The 27,160-nt window shown below is 39.8% G+C and overlaps 1 protein-coding gene across 1 annotated transcript in view; it reads right to left on the reverse strand.

Moving 5' to 3' along the window:
• The window catches only part of LOC136862676 (luciferin sulfotransferase-like), a 125,974-nt gene that overhangs the window by 41,577 nt on the left and 57,237 nt on the right, over positions 1–27,160 (reverse strand). The window contains exon 4 of the mRNA XM_067138898.2: positions 13,955–14,105. Coding sequence (XP_066994999.2) covers positions 13,955–14,105 — 151 coding nt within the window. The remainder of the gene's footprint in view (positions 1–13,954; positions 14,106–27,160) is intronic.

A 27,160-nucleotide genomic window follows, 5' to 3' on the forward strand; every position in this document is an offset into this window, starting at 1 on the left:
CATTCAGGATGACTAAATTATAATGTTTGACCATATTGACTATATCATTGCCGTAGCGATCGGTGGTTGGACAACCCCATGCTGTGGAGTGAGCGTTGAAGTCTCCACAGATGTTCTGTGGAGGAGGAAGTTGCGACATGATTTCTTGCCAAATATACAAGGTGGCTGCTGTTCTCGGTGGGCAATATCCAGATGCGATCATAAGAGTTCTAGAAGGTAGTTGTATACTAGCTGCAATAAGTTGAAATGGCGATGGTACACTACGTTGGATAGTTAGCTGTCTGTAAGATAATGTCGTGTGTACCAGAATAGCAACGCCACCATATCCATCATCACGGTCTTCCCTTAAAATGGTATAGTTGCGAAAATGTATATATCTTTGAGGTTTGAACCATGTTTCTGACAGGACAACAACGTGAGGGTTTATATTGTGAAGTGTATTATCTAGACTCTCTTTGTTTGAAATAGCCGATCGTGCATTCCATTGAAGAATTTTAAATGCCATTATGAGCTTAGAGAATCTGTCGCAGAATATACTTGATCGCCATAGGTTATAGAGAGTCAGATGGTTGAGACAAAAATTGTTGGATCAGTAAAGTAAGGAGCCATGTCCCGGATAGTGCGATTATGGATGCATTTTGGCTTTGAATCTCACGCTGTAGAACACCTCTGTTCGAGATCACCGACCGGCCGTTCCACTGTAAGATTTTAAAGGCCATATTCAGAGGCGAAAATATTGGTAATCATGTCGCGGATTGCTGTTGGATGAATGTTGCTGGATGCTGAAGATTGGAGCTGACCTACGATGAGCATAATAATATTGAATATATGCTCAATGAGTTGTTCGTTGTTTTGAGCAGGATTTGATGTTACGCGAGGGGGTTGGGGAGGGTAGGGATTGTAAGTAATCGGAGTAACAGGTAAATGTGGAGGAATATAGGCAAGTTGAGAAATTGGGGGGAAATGGGGTTTAAAAGGTTGTAGCGGACGTCTTGACGAGTTTACAGGAACTGAAATTTTACGCTGAGAGGCGAGTGGATGGTCGAGTTGTTGGTTAAAGGTTGAATGGGGAGAGATCTGTTGTGTGATATTCCAAGGGGCATCTTCCTTCATTGGTGGCTCTGCTGTAACCCCTGGTGTCAAGGGCCCATGTTGTCTTGGAAAGTTTCTTGCTGTTGACATGTTAGAGGTTGCAGAAATATTAGGTAGCAGGGGAAATTCCACCTGATTTTGATAATTAACTGGTGGGCGTGCCGCTGAGTTGTTGTTATAAATATCAAGCGCAGCCACTTGAGAGATATTGTTAAATGCCATAAGTTCCCGAACAGAAATCCACTTTTTATATTCTGTGCAGTTTTTATCAGTGGATAGATGAGCTCCTTTGCAGTGAACACAACAGGGAGTAATTAAATCTGAACACTGACTAATATCGTGAGGCCCTGAGCAACGGCTACAGCGTTGAGCACTTCGGCATTGCAGGCTAGAGTGATTGAATCTGAGGCATCGTTCACATAATCGCACAGACATCACAAATGGTTGCACTGGGCACCTAGTTCCGAGTAAGTGGATATATGCTGTCAGTTGTTGTGCACGAAAAGTTAACAGACAAACTGGGATAGGCCTTCTCTCCCCGCGAATAACCTTACTGAAGCGCTTTACACGAACAACTGGTAACGGGGTTTGTATCTCCCGTAATATTTCATCTTCACTAAGTGAGGGGTCGACATTTTTAATTAAACCTTGTCTTTGAATAACACTAGACGGAATGTAAGCTTCTAGATTTTGTTTACGAAAAAATTCTGTTTCCACTAGTTGATTCGCCACTGCTCCTGAAGTGGTTTCAACTCGAAGTCTGTTTCGCCCTATGGGTTTTATGTCCAGGATGTTTTGACGGCAAACGACCTGCTCGTTAAATAAAAGCCTACCAAGCGCCATTGGATGGAGACTACCCACGTCTTTGTTTACACTTTCGACGATAACAACGAAAGGGCCATGATCATTGGGATTGTATCTATTTTCTCTGCTATTGCGATATATAACTCTTTGATTAGTGTTGGGCTGATTTACAGATGAGGATAAAGTATTTATTTCTCCCACATCTGCACCATTAGAACTGTTCGTGGTATGAGTTGAACCGGAACTGTTTGTGACATCAAGGATCATGTCAGACTCCTCAGTAGGACGGGGTTCACTTCCACTAGGACGCATTTTTTTGCACTGGGGATTGAATTCACTTAAAAATTCAGAGTCAGAATTACCTGATTTGATGGCTGGTTGTGCTGATGCAATGGATACTGGTACCTGACCTCTTTGAAGTAATGCGGCAGATGCTCCTTGCATCTCTGTTGAGTAGGTGTTGACAGGTTGTTGAGTCGACAGAAGTTGATGTGGATTCGGAGGAATTTTAGCATTTAAAGTAAAGTCTGGAATCATCGATGGAGAGTTGCTGTAGCATGCTTGTAAGGCAGCGTTAATTACCTGACCCGTGTCAGGAGGATCGTTCATGATGCACTCACATAAACACACACAAAAAGAATTTTCAAACTGCTGTTATTCTATTTACTGCAGTTGAGATGATAGTAATTCCTCAAATTCGCTTAACTTCTACTTTCCCGTGAAAATGGATTAATATTCTTCAAGCTTTCTATTATTTCGTTTGCAGAAAATGAAACTTCTCTCTTCTACAACTCCAAGGAATAATCTAACCAGGAGCTGGATGACTTTAACGGGCTAGTTGTCCACCGACCATAATCCATGAATGTTCTGTAGGTCACATGTCTGGCAAATGGGAAGGCCATGGAACAAGCCGTATCTGCTATGCATAGCAGTGCTGGATATAGCACCAGGAGTGCGTTGAAGGAGTGAATTGCTCACGCCTCTCCAAATTCCCAGAAGTACCGGTTGCTAGAGAGCTAACCATCAGTATATAGGAGCCGAGGTCGTGAACGATAGCCAATAGTGCCCCACAACATCACCCTTAGGTTCGGCCTATTTGACGTTAGATACCGCTAACCTGATATCGTCCAATGCGTATTAGGACATCATTCCAGCCGAATCTAAAGCAAAACTCGCCCTGAAACACGACGTGCTGCCAGTTTTCATGTCTATGTGTGCCTTCTCGAACCTATTGTAGCCTTGGACTATCCAGGCTCAAGGTAATCCTTTGCAAAAGCGTGCGGGCAACCAGTCCTTTAAAAACAAACACGGATTGTCAAGCAATGGAAGAGAGAAATGCTACACCTACTACAGCGCATCGCCGTATTCGCTAACATATACGATAAAGTTGAACGATCCGCCACTGTCATACAAACGGACAACACTACTCTTTTGTACGATATCACCCAAAACAAAACGTGCTGCCTTCCTTTGGATCTTTGCGAGTTCTCGAATCAAATAATTCCCATACACTAGAATTACACTCTAACTGGTGTCTTATCAGTGATTTATATGTTCTCTCTTTTACGTCCTTACTACAACTCCTAAAAACTCTCATAAACTCGTGAAGAGATCTGCAACCTTTTTATCAGAAGATCGTCAATGTGGGTACCCCAATGAAAATATGTCCTTATACTGCATTAGCACGTAGGTACTTGAAGTGATCCCCATGAGGTACTAACTCCGGGTATTACAGCTAATTAATAACAGATATACAAGAAAATGTAGCTTTGTAGTGGTTAAATAGTAAAAAGTCTCATAGATACTATTCTATTCCATTGCTTACATTTAGAAGCTTATGTACGGCATTGTCCGCCTCTGTGGTGTAGTGGTTAGTGTGATTAGCTGCCACCCCCGGAGGTCCGGGTTCGATTCCCGGCTCTGCCACGAAATTTGAAAAGTGATACGAGGGCTGGAACGGGGTTCACTCAGCGTCGGGAGCTCAACTGTGTAGAGGTGGGTTCGATTCCCACTTCAGCCATCCTGGAAGTGGTTTTCCGTGGTTTCCCACTTCTCCTCCAGGCATATGCCGGGATGGTACCTAACTTAAGGCCACGGCCGCTTCCTTCCCTGTCCCATCCAATCTTCCCATCCCTCCACAAGGCCCCTGTTCAGCACAGCAGGTGAGGCCACCTGGGCGACGTACTGGTCATACTCCCCAGTTGTATCCCCCGACCCAGAGTCTGAAGCACTAGGACACTGCCCTTGAGGCGGTAGAGGTGGGATCCCTCGCTGAGTCCGAGGGAAAAACCGACCCTGGAGGGAAAACAGATTAAGAAGGAGAAGAAGAAGAAGAAGAAGAAGATGTACGGCATTTATTTATTGCCAGTATTCATAAGACTTGTGACTTCTTTTTCACTCACTGTTATGATAGTTACGAAAGAAACCTGACTGAAGGATATTACATACCACCCATTGTTTATATTGAATCTTGTGGTTTTATTGTTTTGATTATAAGAAATTATGCTTAAAAGCCTGAATTTCAGAAAAGTATATTGCAAAAATGATTTATCATTGTAACTTTATGACAAGTAGACATTTAGCCAGCCATAAATCACATTTGTCCAGTCCCATAGCCCCCATTTTTATCAGTAGTCTCCCATTATCTGTACTATCAAATGGTTTGGATATGTCAATAGCGATACGGTCTATGTAATCTCCTGAATCTAAAATGCCTACAATATCTTGCTCAGTGCATAATTTCTAAAACTTTAGGTGTCGGAACGCATACCCACATATTTTGCCCCTATGTTATGAACCTGCATGTAATTGCAATTGCGGAAGTGTAAAGTGCTGAATGTGAGGAAAATAAAGTTAAGGACGATACAAACACCCAGTCCCCAGGCCGAGGATATTAATCATTTACAGTTAAAAACCCCTGACCCGGCCGGGAATCGAAGCCGGACCGCCGGGTGACAGGCGGACGCGTTGCCCTCTACACCGGGGCCAGATATTTTTAACCGTACGTGCCCACCCAACCATAAAAGTCACAAGATTCGATATTTTAAAACTCATATACGTACCAAGTTTGCTTGAGAGCTATCCTGGAAAATACACACATCCATAATCACGGTCATTTTAGACATTTTCTTTTTCACTTCTTCTCACCCTCCATACTGCTGGGGGCTGATATTGAAACACTCATTTTATCGACGCCGAAAACTATGGATTCGACTCTAATATTGGTCCTTTTCGATCATTTTTTATGTCTATGCGTACCCTGGGGGTGTTATAGCCCCACATAATTTCTTCCAGATATTAAGTATTATATGTAGCAGCTTTGCTGGTAAATAGACACATACATCCACAATCTCGGTCATGATGGTCATTTTATTTTTCACCCTTTCTCACCCCCTACTGGACTTTAAAAATTTTCGGATTATCACTACCGGTATACATCTCAGCGACCCCGAAAACCATGAATTCGACGCTATTTCCTATTTTTATATCTCATCCCCCTAAGGGTGCTAGGGGTGACTTACCCCACGCGGATAGTCTCCTGGTAGTAAGTAATATGTGTAGCAAGTTTAGTAGAAATCACTCCAGCAGTCCTGAAGGCTGCGTTTCAAGACTAATATCGGTCACTTTTAATTGTACGAGTATTTATTACATTCTTGGGGTTCTAGGGATTTATTCCTCCAACAGAATTTTTCACAGATATCATGTAATATTTGTACCAAATTTAGTTGACAATTACGCTGGAAAATACTCACATAGATTCTTAATGTCGGCCATTTTGGTCATTATATTTTTTCACCCTTTCTCAAACCTATGCCAAAGGGGACTGTACTTGGACTTTTGAAAAATGCGGAGTGTCTGTCATTCTTTCTTTCAACGACACCTAAAACTTCGGATTCGACACTATTATTTGTATATCTCACTGCCCCCTCAACCCCACCACAAAGCGGGCTGAAGTTGCACTTATAAAACATCCGGAATGTCACTATTCATCTCAGCGACCGCAAAAACTATGGACCCTATTTTCGATTATTTTCTACATCTCACTGCCCCCTCACCCCCTTAAGTGGATTTTCCAAAAACAAAAAGTACGTATTTCTTGATTCTTAAAGGAGACTCCAAATACCAATTTTCACCTCTGTAACATCTTCAGCTTTTGAGATATCAATATCCTGATAAAAATAATTCTACGCCATTTTCAGTCCTTTTGCCCCCCCTCCCACCTTAAGTAGTTTTTCCGAAAACAAAATAATGCAAGTTGAAATTCCACACCTGGTGACATTTTGTCACGAATTTTAATGCAGGTGGTCTTACAACTGGAACAAATCCGCGCCAGAATTATTGGTTTCACCTCAGACGGAAATCAGCCTAATAAAAAGGTGTGGATTACTTAGGAATAAATGGAAAAGTAGGGAAGGTCATGTGCTCTATTCCCAACCCTTTGGTTCTAGTAGGAGATTTTTTACTTTTTCAGGTGCTGTACATATAATTCAGTGAATCAGAAATAATTTCCTCGACAAAAGGCAAGTCTATTACAACAATAAAGTTGTGGAATTTAAATTCCATCGATAGGTTTTTGAAACACATAACTGCCATAAATTTGCAGGTTTGAAAGTTTGCCGCAAGCTAACGTCTGCATATATAGACCCCACTTCGTTTCAGCGCATGAACGTGGGACTTGCTTTTCAGTTATTGAGTAATTTTGTTGCAAATGGCATAAAGCTTTTTAGTCAGATAAACTAAGAGGTACTCGAAGACAGTAAACCGAGAGAAATGTTCGCTAGGGAATTAAATATCCTTATAGATGTATTAAATACTTCTACACCAGCAGGGCCTCTTTATAAAGATTCAATAGTGCATCAAGCCTTAGTAAAATGGAGAGATAACCTCAGTGGAAAAAATACTTTTGCTTCAGAAAGAACTCTTGAGTCCCTAAGAATAACAATTGAGAACACCGTGCAGGAGTCCGAGTATTTATGGAATAATGGATTCCAATATGTGCCCACAGCGAGATTTAATCAAGATCCACTAGAACGGCACTTTGGTGTACTACGCTCATTAAGTTGTGACGACCAACCTTCAGTAATAGATTTTCTGAATTTACACATTTTGCAGTCTATTTATATCCCAACAAAACTTGTCCTGTTATCGCGTAGTAATTGTGAGCCCAAATTTGAACTGTCACTGATATATTTTGTCAATCAAATGAGAACAACGGCCAAAAAGGCAGAAGAGACAAATAGGGCTGTAGTAGAAAAAGCACAAAATAAAATAAGGCAAGCACTAGACCTAGAACAATTTAGGCCTACTTAATAGCGATAGCCACAATCTTGCTAAGGAGTGTTTGATTTATTATCTAGGAGGATAGGTATAGTACGCATCATATCCAAGGTCACAACATGTCCTAAATGTGTCAGCCTGCTTCACGGAAAGCCTACTGAAGAAATACTTGCCGCAGCCCTCACATGTATTAGGAACTACAGCAATAAATACAGCATTGACAGCACTTTCATTACCCATCCTTCACGAGCAGTTAATAATGATTGTGTTCGTGCAAACAGAAAGTGCAGTGGAACAAAAACTCTCCTGTGAACATATTCTATGGGGCGATATATTTTATGAGTGTTTGAACAGTTTGCACAGTGTCACTATTAATTCGAAAGAATTAGGATGTTGCGGTGATCATGTTGCGAACGTTACCCCTAAACTTGTGTTACATCATATGAAATGTCGATTTTCTTTTGTAACAAGGCAGATGAGAAAGGAACTGAAATCTTCTAAGACCAGAAAGTCTACCCGGAAGCTATCTAAACTATCTGACAACTGACTTCTGGAATGGTAAGCAAAAGCATAATATTTTGCATGCAATAATTGCCTCTTATTTGTATACTAACTTGTGAACTCAAGCTCAATTACTGATGGACGAGCGGCCTAGCGGAGGAACAGATGAACTAGGTGAGAGATCACACTTTTACCTTCTACTCGCTATGGAGATACTGTGTTTTATACTCCAGATTGGAAGAAAATTATTCATTCATTTCACTGACAGAGAGTATTTTTCGCTAAACAGTTCAAGTGCAATATGATGGTCATCATTGCATTGTTCTTGTACCTGTTTATGTCTGTCAAACGTTCTCGTTTCCTCAATATACAGTATCTGCGGAATACAACAGAAGCCTGACGCAGTTCGACATCATGCCGTTACAAACAGCTGTGTACCAACGTCATCATGGCGAGGAGACAATAACTTCGCTGATGGAAACGTATTTTTATTTATAACAGTACGAAAATCGTGGTCGTGAGAGGTTCATTAGATTCTTCTTGTAAAGAAGACACAACAATCTATAACTGGTACCAATTTCAGCCGTTGAAACCTTCCCGTTTTCTCAATATGGCTGTGAGTGACAGACAGAATTAGGCATTTATATATATATACACTGAAGAAAATGGAAATTGCAACACCCAGAAGGACTGGTGCTACATTGCTGCAATTGAACATGCAGGACGAGTGTTTGGTTGTTATTCGATGATTACACCTTCAGGTCCCTCTAACCGCAAGTTTGGACAACAATCAATACAGGATGTGCCCACCACGAGCTGCAATATATTGATGAATTCGTCGAGGTATGGAGTCAATAAGGCCCTGGATCGCTTCCTGAAGAATTGTGGCCCATGCTTGCTGCACTGCATGGGTCAGTTGTTCCAGACTTGTGGGTGGCTGAGGACGGTTGGCCAGTTGTCGACCCATCATGTCCCACACATGCTCAATAGGACTGAGGTCCGGTGATCTGGCGTGCCATTCTAAGGTTGTGATGTCGTGGAGATATACTCTGGAGATGCGTGCAGGGTGAACCTAGCCATTGTCCTGCTGAAACATCCCATTAGCAATGTTCGCCATCATAGGGACAACCACTGAATTGAGTACCCTATCAACGTACTGTCGAGCAGTCATAGTGCCCTCAACAAGCGCTAATTGTGATTTCATATTAAAGCCAATACCTCCCCAGGCCATAATGCTTGGTGTTGGCCCTGTGTGCCTCTCGACAATAAGATCTGGGCGGCCCCTCTCCCCGGTACGTCGGCCCACACGATTCCGGCGATCACTGCCGGCAAGACAGAAGCGCGATTCATCACTAAAGACGACCCTATGCCATTCGTCGACCCACGTCGATCTTTCTCGACACCAGGCCAGCCTTACACGTCGCTGTTGTGGGGTCAATGGAACACCTTCTGCAGGGACACGGGCTCGTAAGCCAGCTGCACGCAGGCGATTACCAACTGTTTGTTGTGTAACGTGGGGTGCCACAGATGCTCCAATTTGCGCTGCTGTTGCATGGGGTTCCATCCGGGCCATCTGAATGATGTGGCGATCCTCTCTCACAGTTGTCTGTCGCGCTGGGCCTGTGCCAGGTCTACGAGTGTGGGTACCTTCATTTGACCACTGCTGCCATACACGCTGTACCGTAGATGCCTGTCGGCCAACACGTGCAGCGACAGTCCTTAGCGGTAATCGAGCCTCACACAGCCCAATTATCCGAGCCCTCTCAAACGGCGACAGTTGTTGATAGCGCACTCTTCTCTGTCGTCGAGGCATATTTGACGGGGAACACTTCACTGCAACAGACTGCAACTCAACTACGCTGCACCAGAGTCCGTATACTGGAGTTGATTCCTCCGCGACCAATCAGGTGGGGAGACCTGTAGCAACAATCCAATGGGTCTGAAACTTTGATCGTTTATATATGTATATAGCATCGTTCCATATCTTGAAAATCAACGCAAACAACCAATGCCTTCATGGTGTTGCAATTTCCATTTTCTTAAGTGTAGTATAACGCTAATGTTGTGTATTTCATGTTCGTCTTTTCGGACGATATGCACGTGTTACGTAGCGTATGTACTGAGATTTGGTTATGTTGACGACTGGGTGAGCCTTGCCTATATTTCGGCAACCCAGGATTCTGATCTGTGCATTTGGATTGAGCTCACGAGCCTATGATTACTTTTGGCATGCTGTTACGAGCTTCGTCGTAACGTGTCTTGACACTATATCATTTATTCTACCTTACTTATTATGCTATATGCGCGCGCGCGCGTGTTTGTTTGTGTGTGTGTGTGTGTGTGTGTGTGTGTGTGTGTGTGTGTGTGTGTGTGTGTGTTGATGTCGTACGATTGCTGGATCCATATTACTTTTCCTGTCTTGCAGATGTTGCTTTATTTCTATTACTTGTTAATTTATCTTACATTTGTTCTCGGCTGTATCCGCCTGTTTATTTGCCCATTTTAGGGGGATTTCTCTCAGTTCTATTTATTTCATATAAGACATTTTTATTTACCTTCGTAACTATGGCAACCCCCTTAATCTCTTCGTGTTCCTTGTTTATCCTTTTCTGCATGGTTACCTTTCTGACATTTTTCTGGGGGTATACAGTTTCCTTGGAGATTGTTGCATTCTTTAATGGGATGTGAATCGTTGTTTCTTTCACGTACTGTATCATTAACGTTTTGTTCTGAGGAATGAAATGCTTGGCATCAAATCATAGTTATTTCTGCCAAGAAAGGAAATAACTGAATATTATTTTAATCACTTTTCGCTACGCTCCTGTTACGCGTATACTGAAATTCATGATTGTATTTTATGATTCAAATGACTCGACTGTGTTTACAATACCCTAAAAGATTATGAATGTGAGTATCCTTTCTCCCTTTGTATCCCCCTAATTGTTTTTGTGTGTTCCCGTTTTCTTCTATTTACCATGTTACGTCATTAAACCTTATTTTATACTTCTAATCATTCTGTGTTGGGTACATGCCTTATTTACTGGTATTCTTTAGTTTAAGAGGCCTGAATTCAGTTCTTGGCAGACTCTAGCCAGTTTCAGCCGGTCCACGAGGGTTTGTTAGTTTGATGGAGTAAGAGTACAACCAGCAAAACACAGGTTTACCAATGGGTGGTCCGCTATCAGGTTTCTTAGCCAACATGTATTTAAATAACCTTGAGGAAACCATCTTGGACGTACATCAGAAGGAAATAAAATTATGGGCCCTGTATGTTGACTACACGTTAGTATTTTTAAATGGAGACCTCATTACTCCCAAAACACTTCTAGGTTGTTTAAATTTGCTTGACAGCAACATCAAATACACTATGGAAAAATAAAACGATAAAAATTACATTTCCGGGACCTCACATTAACAAACAACAACCATAGGATAGGTTCCTATATTTTTAGATAACCCAAGAGTCCATCACCACCATCAATAACAACTCCGACCGCCCAGGAACTCACAAACAAGCAGCTTACAACAGCTATATTAATAGATTATTAAAAATTCCCATGAGTAATGAAAACAAACTGGAAGAAATAATAATAATAATAATAACAGAAGAACAACTTGCTATAGCAAATGGCTACAACCCAGAAATGGTAGACAAAATTATACGTAAAAAAGAAATTGGAGAAAAAGATAAAAACCATGAGAGAAGAAAGAAAATCTCTGAACGTAGACAATTTGTACCATTTACGCATTTTGGAAATCAAGTTTTTAAAATCGCTAATATATTTAAGAAATTTCAGCTCAAAACAGTATTTAGAACCAGAAATAAAATATCAGAACATATATATAATGCAGATAGTATCAATATAAAGTCCGGCTCCATGGCTAAATGGTTAGCGTGTTGGTCTTTGGTCACAGGGGTCCCGGATTCGATTCCCGGCGGGGTCGGGAATTTTAACCATCATTGGTTAATCTCGCTGACACGGGGACTGGTTGTATGTGTCGTCTTCATCATCATTTCATCCTCATCACGACGCTCAGGTCGCCTACGGAAGTCAAATCCAAAGACCTGCACCTGGCGAGCCGAACATGTACTCGGACACTCCCGGCACTAAAAGCCATACGCCATTTCATTTTATCAACATAAAGGATATCTCCACCAATTCGGGAGTATATAGGCTCTCTTGTAACGACTGCAAAATGTTTTTCGTAGGAAGGACTGGCCGAGCCTTAAATCAAAGACATCAAGAACATTTCAAGGCAATAAATAACACCAAATATTTAGCTTTAGCGGAATACATTTATAACAACAATCGTAACTTTTTGGGGACAGAAGAGACAAGAAATTAATTGTTGAAGGTAATTATGGATTTGAAGTGAATACCCTCGAAACCATTGATATGTTTCCGGCGCAGATAACGGAACCTGACAAAATAGTAAATGAAACAGCCGCAAGCAACATATTGTTCACAAACTTGAGGTGACGTATTGTCATGTGCATCCAGCGTGTCCCGTACCTAAAGCTGAACTTTTGTCTAATACTAGATCACGAGGATAATCCAACCCTTCCTATGGTATATATTTCTTACATCATTATTATTTTTATATGCATTTTGTGGATACTTTTATACTTTTCATTTTTTATTTTACAGTTCATCTCATGAGGGCTCCATTTTAACTGTTTTACAACTCAATGTGACAACACACTCATGTAAAATCAAACGTTTTAAACACTAATGATGAACCTTAGAGTCAGAAAACAGGTTCTGAAATCAAATTTAGTGTGCTGATACGTCTTGTATTTTACTAATTATAATAATAAGTACTACCATCAGCTTTGATATTTTATCATGATTAGAATTTGACAAGGAGGTAGACAGTTTGCAGAACTATTAAGGTGTGGCAATTAGAAGGACTGTGACAGTGAGATGAAAATGAAGCAGGCTATCTGGGCAATTTTTTTTTTTTTTCATAAACTATCAACTCACAAGGAGTCTTGTCATGCCTTGTGCCCAAAAGGACTAACCTCATGGTGCAAATACAACCGTGCTCTAGGAGCTGGTGAAGAGTATATTCGTAAACACTCATTGCCTGTTGAAGTGTGCAATGTAATAAAGCCAGTTTTTATAAGATTGACTGATCAAAACCCGTTGCGTTAAGTGTTTCCATGGTAAAAAACACAGAACCCAAATGAATCATCTAATAGTGTAATAATGTCTAGAATTCCTAAAATAGTAGTTTAGTTGTGAATACATTAAATTTGGGTGTTTATGATGCAGTTCCTTCATTTAATGATGGCAATGTTGGCAGAGTTAGGCTGCTTCGGATGTTAGGCATACAGCCTGGGGAAAATATGACGAAGGTATGTTCCAAGGTGGATGCTGTCCGTGTGAAAAGTGCAGATTATGAAGTGACTGTGATAGCTAGCAAGACAAGAATGCACTCAGGGAATGCTAAAAGGGAGTTTAAAGAAAATGCAGACGACCCAGGGTATGGTTCAGGGATGTTGTTAAGTGAGTAACAAACTATGTTCAACTTTAAAACTTCTTTTCTGGGATTTTATGTTTTTAATGTTTAAGTATATTTTTCGGGAACTAACCATCATAGAATAGTAAAACTTGGATACCTTACGGGTACTGAGCTGTACATTATTGATGCGTTTTTAAAGAGTTTTAGTTTAATATTTCAGAAATTATGAATTACCTAATGAAACTGAAATATTTGGAAATTTTGGAAATTCTTAACAACTGGCAAAAAATTGTCTAAAAGTAAATTATACAAGATATCTGCCTACAAAATTAAGTAATGGAGAGAAACCTTTCCTCTGCCAGCTATTAAAGTTTTATAGCACTATCATGAAAAGTTCACGAGAAAAATGTACCTAAATTTGAACAATTTAACGCTGTGTGTATACTAGGTACAACCTCCCCTTTAAAAAATATTTAAATGATCGCTATATTATTTTGTTGCACTTTTTGAAAAATTTTGCACAGATAATCCTCCATTAAATTGACGTCCCTTCATCCAGTCGTTCGTCTCGGTCTAGAAAGTTGAAGAATCCCATCACCGGGTTTAAATTGGGCGATGACACGAAACTATTGAGCAGAAATTTCTGAATCCTTTCAGTATCTAAATACGAAATATAACGAGGATTCACCGTCGACAATGCAATTTTAACAAACTTATTTACCTTCCAATTCATACTTCCATAAATTTTCTATTAATTTGGACTTCAGCAAAAACTGAACAAATGTGAAATTTGCAAGTTTTATGACCTTCTTACCTTAGGCTTCTTAGTCCACAGTTGGTCAGGCAGCAGCTGTAATGGTAAGTGGGACTTCAGAAATCTAGGAGAAGGTAAATTCGTCGCGTACTCAACGTTATATGGTGTGTAGGACTGCTCGCGGGCTTCCGCTGTCATCATACAACCGAACCTGTGGTCAACCAACCAACAATGATCAGTAAAAATATTATCCACAGAGAATAATAGTTAACGTTCTGATTATTAATAACATACTTTACTAACATAAATTACTATATATTAGAGTAAATCTAAATAACTGATCAAGCAAGCAGTTCAAGCTAAGCAATGGCCTAGCACAAGGATTTGTTCTTGCGCCACTCCTAGAGTTTGTAAATAAATGACATGCCGGATACTTCAAGCAGGAAATTCCGGTATGCAGACGACTTAACCATCGCAATTCAACATCATCTATTGAGGTAACTGAATAAACCATGACAACTGATCTGACCATACTAAATTATAACTCCAGAAAATTAAAACCGCAGTATGTAGTTTCACGTGAGTAATAGACATACAAACAAGAATATTTCAGTCCAGTTTAATGCCACACACCTCTACCACATCAGGCATACTAAACTTCTGGGTGTTAAATTGGACGGGTCCTTAACGAACAATCAGAACCCTTCCGACACTCCAGCTAAATTACATCATGAAACAACATCCAACGTAAACTGACGTTCAAGCGTACTACGGACGACTGCACTCGGAGTAGTATACTCCGTTGCTGAATACCGTGCGTCAGCCTGGCTTCACAGCTGCCACGTAAAGAAGATTGACGTCCAGCAAAACCACAAAATGAGATTCATATTAGGGACTAAACCTACCCCCATTCTACTGGCTACCTACAGCGTGTAATATCAATCCTCTACATCTCAGGAGACAAGTAACCACAGCTAACTTCAATATCTTCAGAATTCGAAAATTCAGCACACGCCTGCAACCTGTAACAAAAGCGGATAAAGGACTGGTCCATCAAGGCACCCATAAAAAGGCTTACTGTCAAACAGCAAAAAGCTACACCTCCAATATTTGACCAGACCCATTATGGGCCAGCTTCAATCGAGTGTAAGCGAACCATAGACGCTATGCTGTTTTGGCAATTCTTTAGGGTTGGAAAGAGTCGGCTCCCTGTGACTGTAGAAACAATAACAGACTATTCACTTCATTGCGCTTGAAGATCCTCTAAGATGTTACCGAGGTGAAAGACAGGACTTTAACTGCTTTATTCCTCCAGCAGTTCAGTGGTTGAAGAATCTTGGCTGTCATTTATAATGGACTGCCAGGCCACTGAACGTTATGAACTGGGTACTTTTAGGTTGTTTATTTACCCTATAATATAATTTCCTAAGTTTACTTTGTATACCACCATGCGGTAAATAAATAAATAAATAAATAAATAAATAAATAAATAAATAAATAAATAAATAAATAAATAAATCTATATATATAAAATAAGAGTTTTGTCTGTACATTGCTCAGAATTTGAAAAGAATGGTATTTCTGTATCGGTCATGTCCACCGTAACAAGAAAATTCATTTTTTACTTTTCCGTAATTTCTGTCTGTCTGTCTGTCTGTCTGTCTGTCTGTCTGTCTGTCTGTCTGTCTGTCTGTCTGTCTGTCTGTCTGTCTGTCTGTCTGTCTGTCTGTCTGTCTGTCTGTCTGTCTGTCTGTCTGTCTGTACACGCATCACGAGAAAACGGCTGAAGAGAATTTTATGAAAATCGGAATGTAAAGCCGGGTGATGAACCGCTACAATCTAGGCTATAAATTATTTTAATCACGCTGAGTGAAATGGTAGTTTAGGGGAAGGCCTGAAATTTAATTCTCAAATATTTATGTTATTAGTGGTCGTGTCTTAATGAAAATCGCTAGACAAAGATGGGAAATAATTCGCTACAATATAGGCTATACACGCTGAGAAAAATGGTAGTTTAGGGGAAGGCCTAAAATTTAATTGTCAAATATTTATTTTATTAGTGGTCGTATCTTCACGAAATTTGGTATGCAAACTCGGGGAATAGGTCGCTATAATCTAGGCTATCAATAATGTTATTCTCACTGAGTGAAATGGTAGTTTAGGGGAAGGCCTGAAATGTAATCTTTATTTATAAAATAAGAGTTTTGTCTGTACATTGCTCAGAATTTGAAAAGAATGGTATTTCTGTATCGGTCATGTCCACAGTAACAAGAAAATTCATGTTTTACTTTTCCGTAATTTCTGTCTGTCTGTCTGTCTGTCTGTCTGTCTGTCTGTCTGTCTGTCTGTCTGTCTGTCTGTCTGTCTGTCTGTCTGTCTGTCTGTCTGTCTGTCTGTCTATCTGTCTGTCTGTCTGTCTGTCTGTACACGCATCAATAGAAAACGGCTGAAGAGAATTTAATGAAAATCGGTATGTAATGTCGGGTGATGAACCACTGCAATCTAGGCTACAAATTATTTTATTCACGTTGAGTGAAATGGTAGTTTAGGGGAAGGCCTGAAATGTAATTCTCAAATAAGTTATTTATGTTATTAGTGGTCGTATCGATAAATACTACATAACTAACATAATTTTAGTTATGTCGTACGTTAGTAGTAGTTATGTAAGAAGTTATTAAATTTCCGATCACTTATGTCTTATACATTGTTACCCTACCGCATATAATCAGAGATATTCATGAATTAGGATTTTTGTTACTAAGTCCATATCAGCGCCGAGTCACGAGAAAATGGGTAAACAGAATTTAGTGAAAATCGGTATGTAAAGTGTGAGAATAAGGAACTACAGTCTACGATATAAATAATTTTGTAAGGCACCCTAATATCACAGAGTCGAAAGAAAACTAATGTGAAAGCCTGCAATATTGAAAGATCATAAACTTTATCAACAGTAACATTACATTGACCATTGTTTGTTGTGATGTGCTTTTTGTCTTCTGTTTCCTCTAATCCCCGATAAATAGGATTACTGCAGCGTACAGAGTTTTTTTAAAAATTTGCTTGACGTCGTACCGACACAGGTAGGTCTTATGGCGACGATGGGATAGGAAATGAATAGTGGTGTGAAGGAAGCGGCCTTGGCTTTAAGGTACAGCCTGGTGTGACTGGTGTGAAAATGGGAAACCATGGAATACCATCTTCAGGGTTGCCGGCAGTGGGGTTCGAATCCACTATCTCCGGGATGCAAGCTCTCAGCTACGCGCCCCTAATCACACGGCCAACTCGCCTGGTCGTACCGACTGTAACAGCCTGCCTCTATATTGGCGGGAAGTAGCTGGGGAGTAATATAACTTTCTTCTTTAGCATGCCATTCCTCTGGTTCATACATTTTCTGATATATCTGGTACGTAACACACTGGTTCATCATAGGATTCGAGCTATTCAATCCCTACTCTAAGGCACTGATTGGAATGAGTAGTGTGCATGTTTAACGGAATAATGTCAGAGGAGTGTTCACGGCAGTCTGCGACCTGGTTATTCCAGCTCTGGAACTTTGGACTCCTAGATCGTCACCGTAGTACTGTTCGTTGAAAGTGAGAAAATGTGCGGTTTTTCATTTGATCGAGTATTTTATATGATAACATTGCTTTCAATCGCTACATTCCTACTGACGTTTTTGTAATGATCTATGTTGAATCCAGTTAGGAAAACCACCAAGTCAGTCTTTCTGAGAATCCCGTAGCGAAGCACGGGTACATCAGCTATTAAATAAATAAATAAACAAATTGTTCCGGTCTACTGGTGAAGAAGTTTCAGCTCAAACAGAGTCGCCGACCATTCCTGGCGGAGCTTTCAAGATGGAGGCCGCCATCTCACCGTCAGATAGTTCCTCAGTTCTAATCACGTAGCTGAGGGGACCTCGAACCAGCTATCAGGTCGGGAGAAAAATCCCTGACCTGGCCGGAAATCGAACCCGGCGCCTCCAGGCCTCCCTACACCACGGGGCCGGCGTTAGGAAGTGCACCTGACCGTAAAGGTAGGCCAAGTCCACATATATGACACTAGCTGTAGTACCCGGCGTTGCCGGGATAGTTTCTGAATATTTACCTTTTAAGATTTGCATTACCAGTTAGTTATGTGTGAAGTGAATTTTTATAGAATTCCTTTTTGACTTGCATATTGATATGTTACGAACTATTATGTAGTTTTAGAATTATTTAGATGCGTTTGATTTCAAGTTTTAGATTATTTAATTTTCAAGTAAAACTTTGTCCTTATGGAAGCTCGAATCTACTGGGAAGTATTTGATCCTCTCAAAAATCAATAAGTGATAACTATATGTATTTAGCCGTCGCACTATAGATACGATGTACACGATTTCAACTGTCGATGAGACTGTCCCCCTCTCGCCCCCACCCATAAGAGATAAAAAATCTGGATTGTCATTCATCTCAGTGACCCCAAATATTGTAGATTGACACTGTTTTCGATTATTTTTGTATCTCATTCCCCCCTCACCCACACCCAAAAGGGGGCTGAACATGAACTTTAAAAAATTCGGAGTGTCACTATTCATTTCAGCGACCACGAAAACAATGAATTCGATACTATTCTAGATTATTTTTATACAACCCCCCCCTCGCCCCCTGCCCATAAGGGTGCTAGGGGTGCCTTACCCCCACGCGGTTTGTCTCCTAACACTAACTGATAAGTGTACCAAGTTTGGTGAAATTGCTCCAGTGGTTTAGGAGGAGATGTATCATTTACACACCCACCCACACACACACACACACACACACACGCGCGCGCACACACATACGTCCATTTTTATATAGTAAGATGAAAATAAGATTTTTATATACAGTTTTTCGATTATTTTTATATCTCACGCCCTTCGCCCCCACTTGGACTTGTAAAAAAATCCCGAGTATTATTATTCATCTCAGAGACCTTGAAATTTATGGATTCGAAACTGTTTTTAATTATTTCCATATCTCACCCCCTTCGCTCCCCACGTAAAAGGGGACTGAACTTGGAATTTAAAACATTCTGGAGTATTACTTTTCAACTCAGCGACTCCGAAAACTATGAATTCAACACTATTCTCGATAATTTTTATAACTACCCCCCCTGACCCCCTCCCTTAAGGGCGTTAGGGATGGCTTACCCCCACAGTGCTCGTTTCCCGATAGTAAGAAATACGTGTACCAAGTTTGGTTGAAATTGCTCCAGTGGTTTAGGAGGAGATGACTTTTGTGTCATTTACACACACACACACACACACACACACATACATCCATTTTTATATACAGTATACAGTAGTAAAATTTTTATACTTCACCCCCTTTCCATCCCCGCCCAAAAGAGTCCTATGAGTGCCTTACACAACAGTATATTTTTTTCCAGATAGTAAGTCTTATGTGTATCAACTTTGGTTGGCAGCTATGCCCAAACGTACATGCATAATCTCGCTGCTCTAGAATCCTGGAGCTGACGTTGCCATGGTTACGGCAGTTCATTTCTCTTAACCGATTCCTAGAGCAGAGGTAGTGTGGTGCCAATATCTCCGTAACGGTTGGTTTTAGGGCCTTAAAACATGGTTTTTGGGCCCGTAGGGCTCACCGAGTTATGTTCTTTGCGTCAAGAGGATTAAATTCAGCTTTGTCTCGTCCTAATACAACAAATTCGATATTTTGCCTATATTAGCCTATTATTTTTATATCTTCCCCCCGTGCCCCCCACCCCTAATTGCTTTGAAAATAAAATACAGCCCATGTTACTCGCAAGCAATATAGCTTTCGATAGCTGAGGAAATTTTTAAAATCGGTTCAATAGTTTTTGAGGCTATTCGTTACAAACAAACAAACAAATCTTTCCTCTTTATAATATTATAGTATTGATTACGTGTAGGAAAACTGGTAAATAGATGATGTTGACGATGATGATGATGATTCAGAAGAAGAACAAAAAGAAAGTGTTGTATACCGGCTGATTCAGCTCTCCTATTTCTTTGGATTTATGTAATCCGCAGTTTATAACCTAACGTGAAAACATCTCCCCATGTTATCCGACAGTACGTTCCTACGTAAGTACAAGGATTGAAACGTCAGTTGGGTGACAGTACACCAATTTCGATGTTGGATCCTTTTGCCTTTTTTAAACGATTTGTTCGGCCTTCAGTACTTGGCTACCTCGGCCGGTAACGAGCCCATGAACTTGGGACCATGGACGGGCGCTCTACCTCTGATACACCAAAACACCTGAAATACTAATTTAAAGGCCCCGAACGTAATGCTCACACGATCAGCAAGAAATTGTTTCAATACACGTTCAAGTGTAGATAATGTTTATATAGGTATATTATGTGTGGGACTAGGAAGTATTAAGAAGTACAAGGGCAAATACAGTTAGAGAAATCTACATTGACCCCTCAAACCCGTGTGTTATAAGGCATATACATAGGCCTATATAAATATTATCAGAAATAAATTCGGGCACAACTCTCAATAATATAATTGATTAGAAAAATTTATTAAAACTTTCTGTCTCAACTCAACCCTACACTCAACAACACATTGCGCCATTACTCAGCACAAAAAATCAAAAGAATCACAGTTTTAGTCATAGAGTAAATATAAATTTAGCGCGGTTTTGGTGTGAGAAGGTTGGCGACACAATCTCTGGATAAAACAATTGAATAATCAAAAAACACTACTATAGATATGAAAAATACTACACACACTACGAACTATTTTTTTCATCATATCAAAGTTTTAATGACACTAAATACAGAAGCAAAAATAATTCAACTACCTCCCCTTGTCATAAAAATTTGGCCACAAACACAAATTAACAAAATTAGCAGCACACGTAGATCTGCATGTGGACGCTAATCAAAAAGTCCTAACAAGTTCCCAAATTTAGAAGTTCCCTCCGCTGACAATGCCTTTGTGAAAACGTCTGCCATATTTTCATCTGATGGTACATACACAAGCTTTATCAATCCCTTAGCCACAATGTCCTTTACGAACAAATAGCGAACATCCGTATGTTTAGTTTACTCAAACACAGCATGAGTCGAGCTCACATATATAGCACATCGATTATCACAAAAAATTTGAATTGGCACTTTAACGTAATTACAGTCATCGAATTCATTGAGAAAATTATGCAACCACAATATTTCCTTTGTGCACACCACCATTGATACAAACTCAGCCTCTACAGTTGAAGTAGCAGCAATCTGTTGTTTCTTACTAGACCACATAACCGGACAACCAGCAAATTTGCACACATACCCAGAAAAAGATTTCCTGTCCTCAGAATTAGCATAATCAGCATCGCAATAAACACTCATTGAATCATCACTAGCTTTGTAGCATAACTTCACACCTCTTGTTTTCTTCAAATATCTAAACACCTTCTTTATTCTTTGCCAATCGTTTACGCTAGGGTTCTGAGAGTACTGGCTCAGCTTGCAGACCGCAAAGGATATGTCCGGTCTTGTATTGTTGGCTATATAAAGTAGATTGCCTCCAGCCTTTTGATACAAAGTCTGATCACAACTATCGGCCTCCCCTGAAATCCTCTTGTCCCCTGCATCCAACGGAGCAACACATCCTTTGGCATTTTCTAAGTTATACTAACGTATCAGATCATCTATGTATTTGCATTGATCAACATAAACCGCACCTTTGTTTACAGTCATAGACATCAATAAAAAACTCTTAAATTGCCTAAGATCCTTGAAGTCTAGATAGCGACACAACTCTGACTTAAACCACTCCAAAACTTCAACAATACCTAATAACTATCATATCATCAACATACACTCCGACTAGCATATTTTTACCGAAGTACACACATGGTTCACAAACAGATCTTTTTAGACCGATTGAGTTCAAGACACCATAAAAACAAATGTTCCAGTCGTTTGAACTTTGGTGTAAACCATACATACTTTTCTTTAACTTATAGACACAGTTGGGTTTTCATTCAAAACCACTTGGTTGCTCCACAAACACTTCCTCCTTAATGTTACTCCTTAGAAATGCCGCATCTACATCATAATGTTCAATATTCCAACCTTTGAGAACCGCAAGAGCAATCAAGATTCTGACAGTCTGACGCCTCAAAACAGGACTATAAGTATAATTATAATAAACACCTTCTACCTGCTTATAACCTAAAGCTACAAGCCTAGCCCTGTAAATGTTCTCATTACAATCAAGTCCTTCTTTGATTCTGAACACCCATTTTGTCCCAATAACATTCTTTCCTTTTGGTCTCTCTACCAATTCCCAACACTAATTTTTCTCAAAATTACTTAGCTCCTTCTCCATTTCTGATTTCCATTTTTTACTTTCAGCTTCCTTGGCACTCTTCGGTAAACTGTCAGTTACAGGAGATATAACATGCAAATTACATCCAATGTAATCAACACACTCTCGTCTGTTTCTTATTCTCTGTGACCTACGTAGTTCAGGAATTATGGGTTCTTCCTGCACTTTAGCATTGATGTTCTTCACACTGATTTCAGGACCTATCTCTGGCTCATTTATTACTTGCTCATCAGTTCTGCACACCAAGTCAGATTCATTATCAGAGTCAAACAAACTTAAATCTGTACTACATTTCTGAACAAAACAACACACTTGTTTTCCAAGTCCCACATCCTATAACCTCTTCTATTGTCAGGATAGCCCAATAATACATACTCCTTTGTTTTAGACTCTAATTTCTCAGCTTTGTTTTGTTCCTCATATGCCCAGGCACGATATCCAAATACTCTAATTCTACAAATTTCCTCATCAGACATATTTTTGTTAAACCACAACTCATAGAGTACGGTACACTGTATTCAATAGAAGATGCTTTACACCTATTCTTAATGTAACAGGGAGTATAGATCGCCTCACTCAAGAAAATTCAAAGGCATACCTGCATTTAATAACATGCACCGAACTAAAGTCAGAAGCTGTTGATTCAGCCTCTCTGCCACTCCCATTTGCTGGTGTTCCCCTGGTAAAGACAGCCTGTGAACAATACCATTGTCAACAAAGAACTGGTTCAAGTCATTATTACAATATTCTCCTCCCCCATCTGTTTGAACATTTTTCAATTTTTTTTCTTGAATATTCTCAGCTCATTTCTTGAATGTAATTATTTTTTCACAAACCTCATTCTTGTGCTTTAACACACTCACTTCATTGTATCTGGAATAGTCATCTGTCAAGGTTAGGAAATATTTTTGCCTCCCAAGGTTTCAGGCTTTACATAACAAACATCAGATTAAACAAGATCTAAGGGATCTGGTGATTTCACTAGTCTATCTGGAAAAGGAGCCCTTTTAGCTTTGCTTTTCATGCACACTTCACATTTCTCACAACCTTTTTGCTTGCTAATCAAATCACTGTCAGGCAAATTTTCAGCATGCCCAAAACGGCCATGCCATATTTCACTTGTAACCATCTTGCAAGCAACTGCACACACAGATTCCTGTTCACGTTCACTATTTTGACAGTCAGATTTCTCTAGTTCATACCAATCACATTTGATGATATACATGCCACCTTCTTCTCTTGCATAGGCACTAAACAATTCTTCATCTCCAGACCCTTTGTGATAAGCAGTCAGCTTTCCATTGTCTATCTCAAAACGCACATTAGTTTTCTCAAGTTGCCTCACCGACAAAATATTATCAGATGCACCTGGAACCCACAGCACTTTGGTTAGTTTCAAAGTCCATCCACCACACTGATCACTTATTTTCAGCACTATGGAGCCACTGCCTTTCACATCACATACGAATAAAATTTACATATGATATTAATGACATTTACAATAAGATACAAAAGTTGAAAACTAGAAAAGCGGCTGGAATTGATCAGATTTCTGGGGATATACTAAAGACAATGGGTTGGGATATAGTACCATATCTGAAGTAATTTGATTATTGTTTGGTCGGAGGAGCTATACCAGATGAATGGAGAGTTGCTATTGTAGCCCCTGTGTATAAAGGAAAGGGTGATCGACATAAAGCTGAAAATTACAGGCCAGTAAGTTTGACATGCATTGTATGTAAGCTTTGGGAAGGCATTCTTTCTGATTATATTAGACATGTTTGTGAAATTAATAACTGGTTCGATAGAAGGCAATTCGGTTTTAGGAAAGATTATTCCACTGAAGCTCAACTTGTAGGATTCCAGCAAGATATAGCAGATATCTTGGATTCTGGAGGTCAAATGGACTGTATCGCGATTGACCTGTCTAAAGCATTTGATAGGGTGGATCATGGGAGACTACTGGCAAAAATGAGTGCAATTGGACTAGACAAAAGAGTGACTGAATGGGTTGCTATATTTCTAGAAAATAGATCTCAGAGAGTTAGAGTAGGTGAAGTTTTGTCTGACCCTGTAATAGGTGAGAGGGGAGTTCCTCAGGGCAGTGTCATCGGACCTTTATGTTTTCTTATATATATAAATGATATGAGTAAAGGAGTGGAATCGGAGGTAAGCTTTTTGCGGATGATGTTATTCTCTATAGAGTGATAAATAAGTTACAAGATTGTGAGCAACTGCAACATGACCTCGAAAATGTTGTGAGATGGACAGCAGGCAATGGTATGTTGATAAACGGTGTTAAAAGTCAGGTTGTGAGTTTCACAAATAGGAAAAGTCCTCTCAGTTTTAATTACTGCGTTGATGGGGTGAAAGTTCCGTTTGGGGATCATTGTAAGTATCTAGGTGTTAATATAAGGAAAGATCTTCATTGGGGTAATCACATAAATGGGATTGTAAATAAAGGGTATAGATCTTTGCACATGGTTATGAGTGTGTTTAAGGGTTGTAGTAAGGATGTAAAGGAGAGGGCATATAAATCTCTGGTAAGACCCCAACTAGAGTATGGTTCCAGTGTATGGGACCCTCACAAGGATTACCTGATTCAAGAACTGGAAAAATCCAAAGAAAATCAGCTCGATTTGTTCTGAGTGATTTCCGACAAAAGAGTAGCGTTACAAAAATGTTGCAGTGTTTGGGTTGGGAATAATTGAGAGAAAGAAGAAGAGCTGCTCGACTAAGTGGTATGTTCCAAGCTGTCAGCGGAGAGATGGCGTGGAATGACATTAGTAGACGAATAAGTTTGCATGGCGTTTATAAAAGTAGGAAAGATCACAATATGAAGATAAAGTTGGAATTCAAGAGGACAAACTAGGGCAAATATTCATTTATAGGAAGGGGAGTTAGGGATTGGAATAACTTACCAAGGGAGATGTTCAATAAATTTCCAATTTCTTTGAAATCATTTCGGAAAAGGCTAGGAAAGCAACAGATAGGGAATCTGCCACCTGGGCGACTGCCCTAAATGCAGATCAGTATTGATTGATGACACTTTTCTTTCCCACCTGCACTGAACCTGACACATTTCTTGTAAAGTTGTTCAACAACTCACGGTGAGGTGTAATGTGATGGTTACAACCATTGTTCACAATCCAAGTGTTTGCATCACTTTACTTTTCGTCCTGTTTATATTCTTTGTCCTCAGGTCCTCTAATCAAATGCACAGCATATTTCACTTTCACAGTGCTATTTCCAATTTTCTTTTCTTCTGCCTCCGGTTCTTACTTCTCTTCATAAGTGGCAACTTTATTCTTGAATTTTCTCTGTGGCTTATTGTTGTCATGAGCATTTCCGTCTGAGCCCCTATTGTCACTTGTACTAGCTTCAGAATTTCTACACTTAAACGAAAGATGTCCCTCCTTGCCACAAGTGTAACAAATCACATTTCCTCTTGACTTGGCTTCTCTTACTTTCGGACACTCTCTTGTAAAATGCCCAAGTTGACCACAACAATGACAGGATCTGTTAGAAGAGCTGAATTTTTCACCAGAAAAATTGTGTTTCTTCTCAAAACCATGGAATTTTCCTTTGTTCTTCATAACATAGCTTCTCAATTCTTGTTTTTTCGCAATTTACTCTTCACATTTTCTGACGATAATTTTTCTTCATTTAACTCCATCACACGGGCAATGTGTTTGTAATTTTCTTGCTTCAAACCTCTCAGCATGTAAGCCGCCAGGTCTTGATCATTGATGTTGGATCCATGATTTCTCAGTTTTTCCACTAGTTGTTCAACTCGATTCAGATATTCCAAAATATGTTCATCATGTTTCTTGATGCAGCTTGCCAATTCGTCCATGGTACTCACAAAGTGAAAAGGAAAAATCTTGAAATGAATTGCTTTAAGTCTGTTCCAGGCACGCTTTTGCTCGTTCATGTCTGGTTACATCATTCAACTAAGAGTCCTCTACCAACTCCGTCCAGTAACTATGTGCAGTGGCGTTTAGGTCCTCTTCGTCTGTAGTTAAATCTTCATCATCATCGTAACCCGGATCGATGGCAGCCCGGCATTTCTTTCTTATTAGGAAAGCCTCGCTTGCACCACACCACATAGTTTTTCGGTCCAAGTCTCTCAATCTTCGGCGTATCCGCAACTGATGCAATTTTTACTCACGACTTACTGGCGCATTGGGCCCATAACCTATCAGAAATAAATTCGGGCACAACTTTCAATAATATTGTTGAGTTTGTAACATATTTGAAATTAAATTTAATATGATGGGGTTGGCAGTAGAGAGAGATGTCTGGGTTAGAGTGTGTGTGTGGGTGTTGAAAAAAAATGTGAATGGCTGACATATAGAAGTGCTTGTTTTTTTCTTCTGAATAAATAGTAAAAATATATGACTTCCACGGGGTGTTTTCTGATTTTTAATTGGTGAACCTAACATTTATTGGCGACCGTGACAGGACTTCATTAATAAAGGAAGACCCCCGTGAAAATAAAAAAGATGGAAAATCTCACGAAAGCAAGGACCGTAAAGCGGCGGTTATTTACACGAGTATACAACGAGGTTATGTCATCGTTACAAGACGGTGAACCAGACACAGAAGAAATTCAGGTACAACTAGAAATCCTTCAAGAAAGGTATGATACTATCGCTAATTTAGATGGATTGGTATTTCAACAGATGATAGATGATAATTGTGAGGTTGATCAAATAGCAGATGAGGAAGAATCAACTGATGAATATAGACGTAAATTCTTGAGCTGTAGGGCTAAAGCAACAAGATTTTTGAATACCACTGTGCCGGCTTCCTCTACCCAAAGTCTAGTAAATGAAAATATAGCTGAAAGAAAGAAATACAGGCTTCCAAAAATAGAATTGAAGAAGTTTTCTGGGGAAATAATTGACTGGTTATATTTTTG

This window comes from Anabrus simplex, chromosome 1 (genome assembly GCF_040414725.1).
Source record: "Anabrus simplex isolate iqAnaSimp1 chromosome 1, ASM4041472v1, whole genome shotgun sequence".
Classification (NCBI taxonomy): domain Eukaryota; kingdom Metazoa; phylum Arthropoda; class Insecta; order Orthoptera; family Tettigoniidae; genus Anabrus; species Anabrus simplex.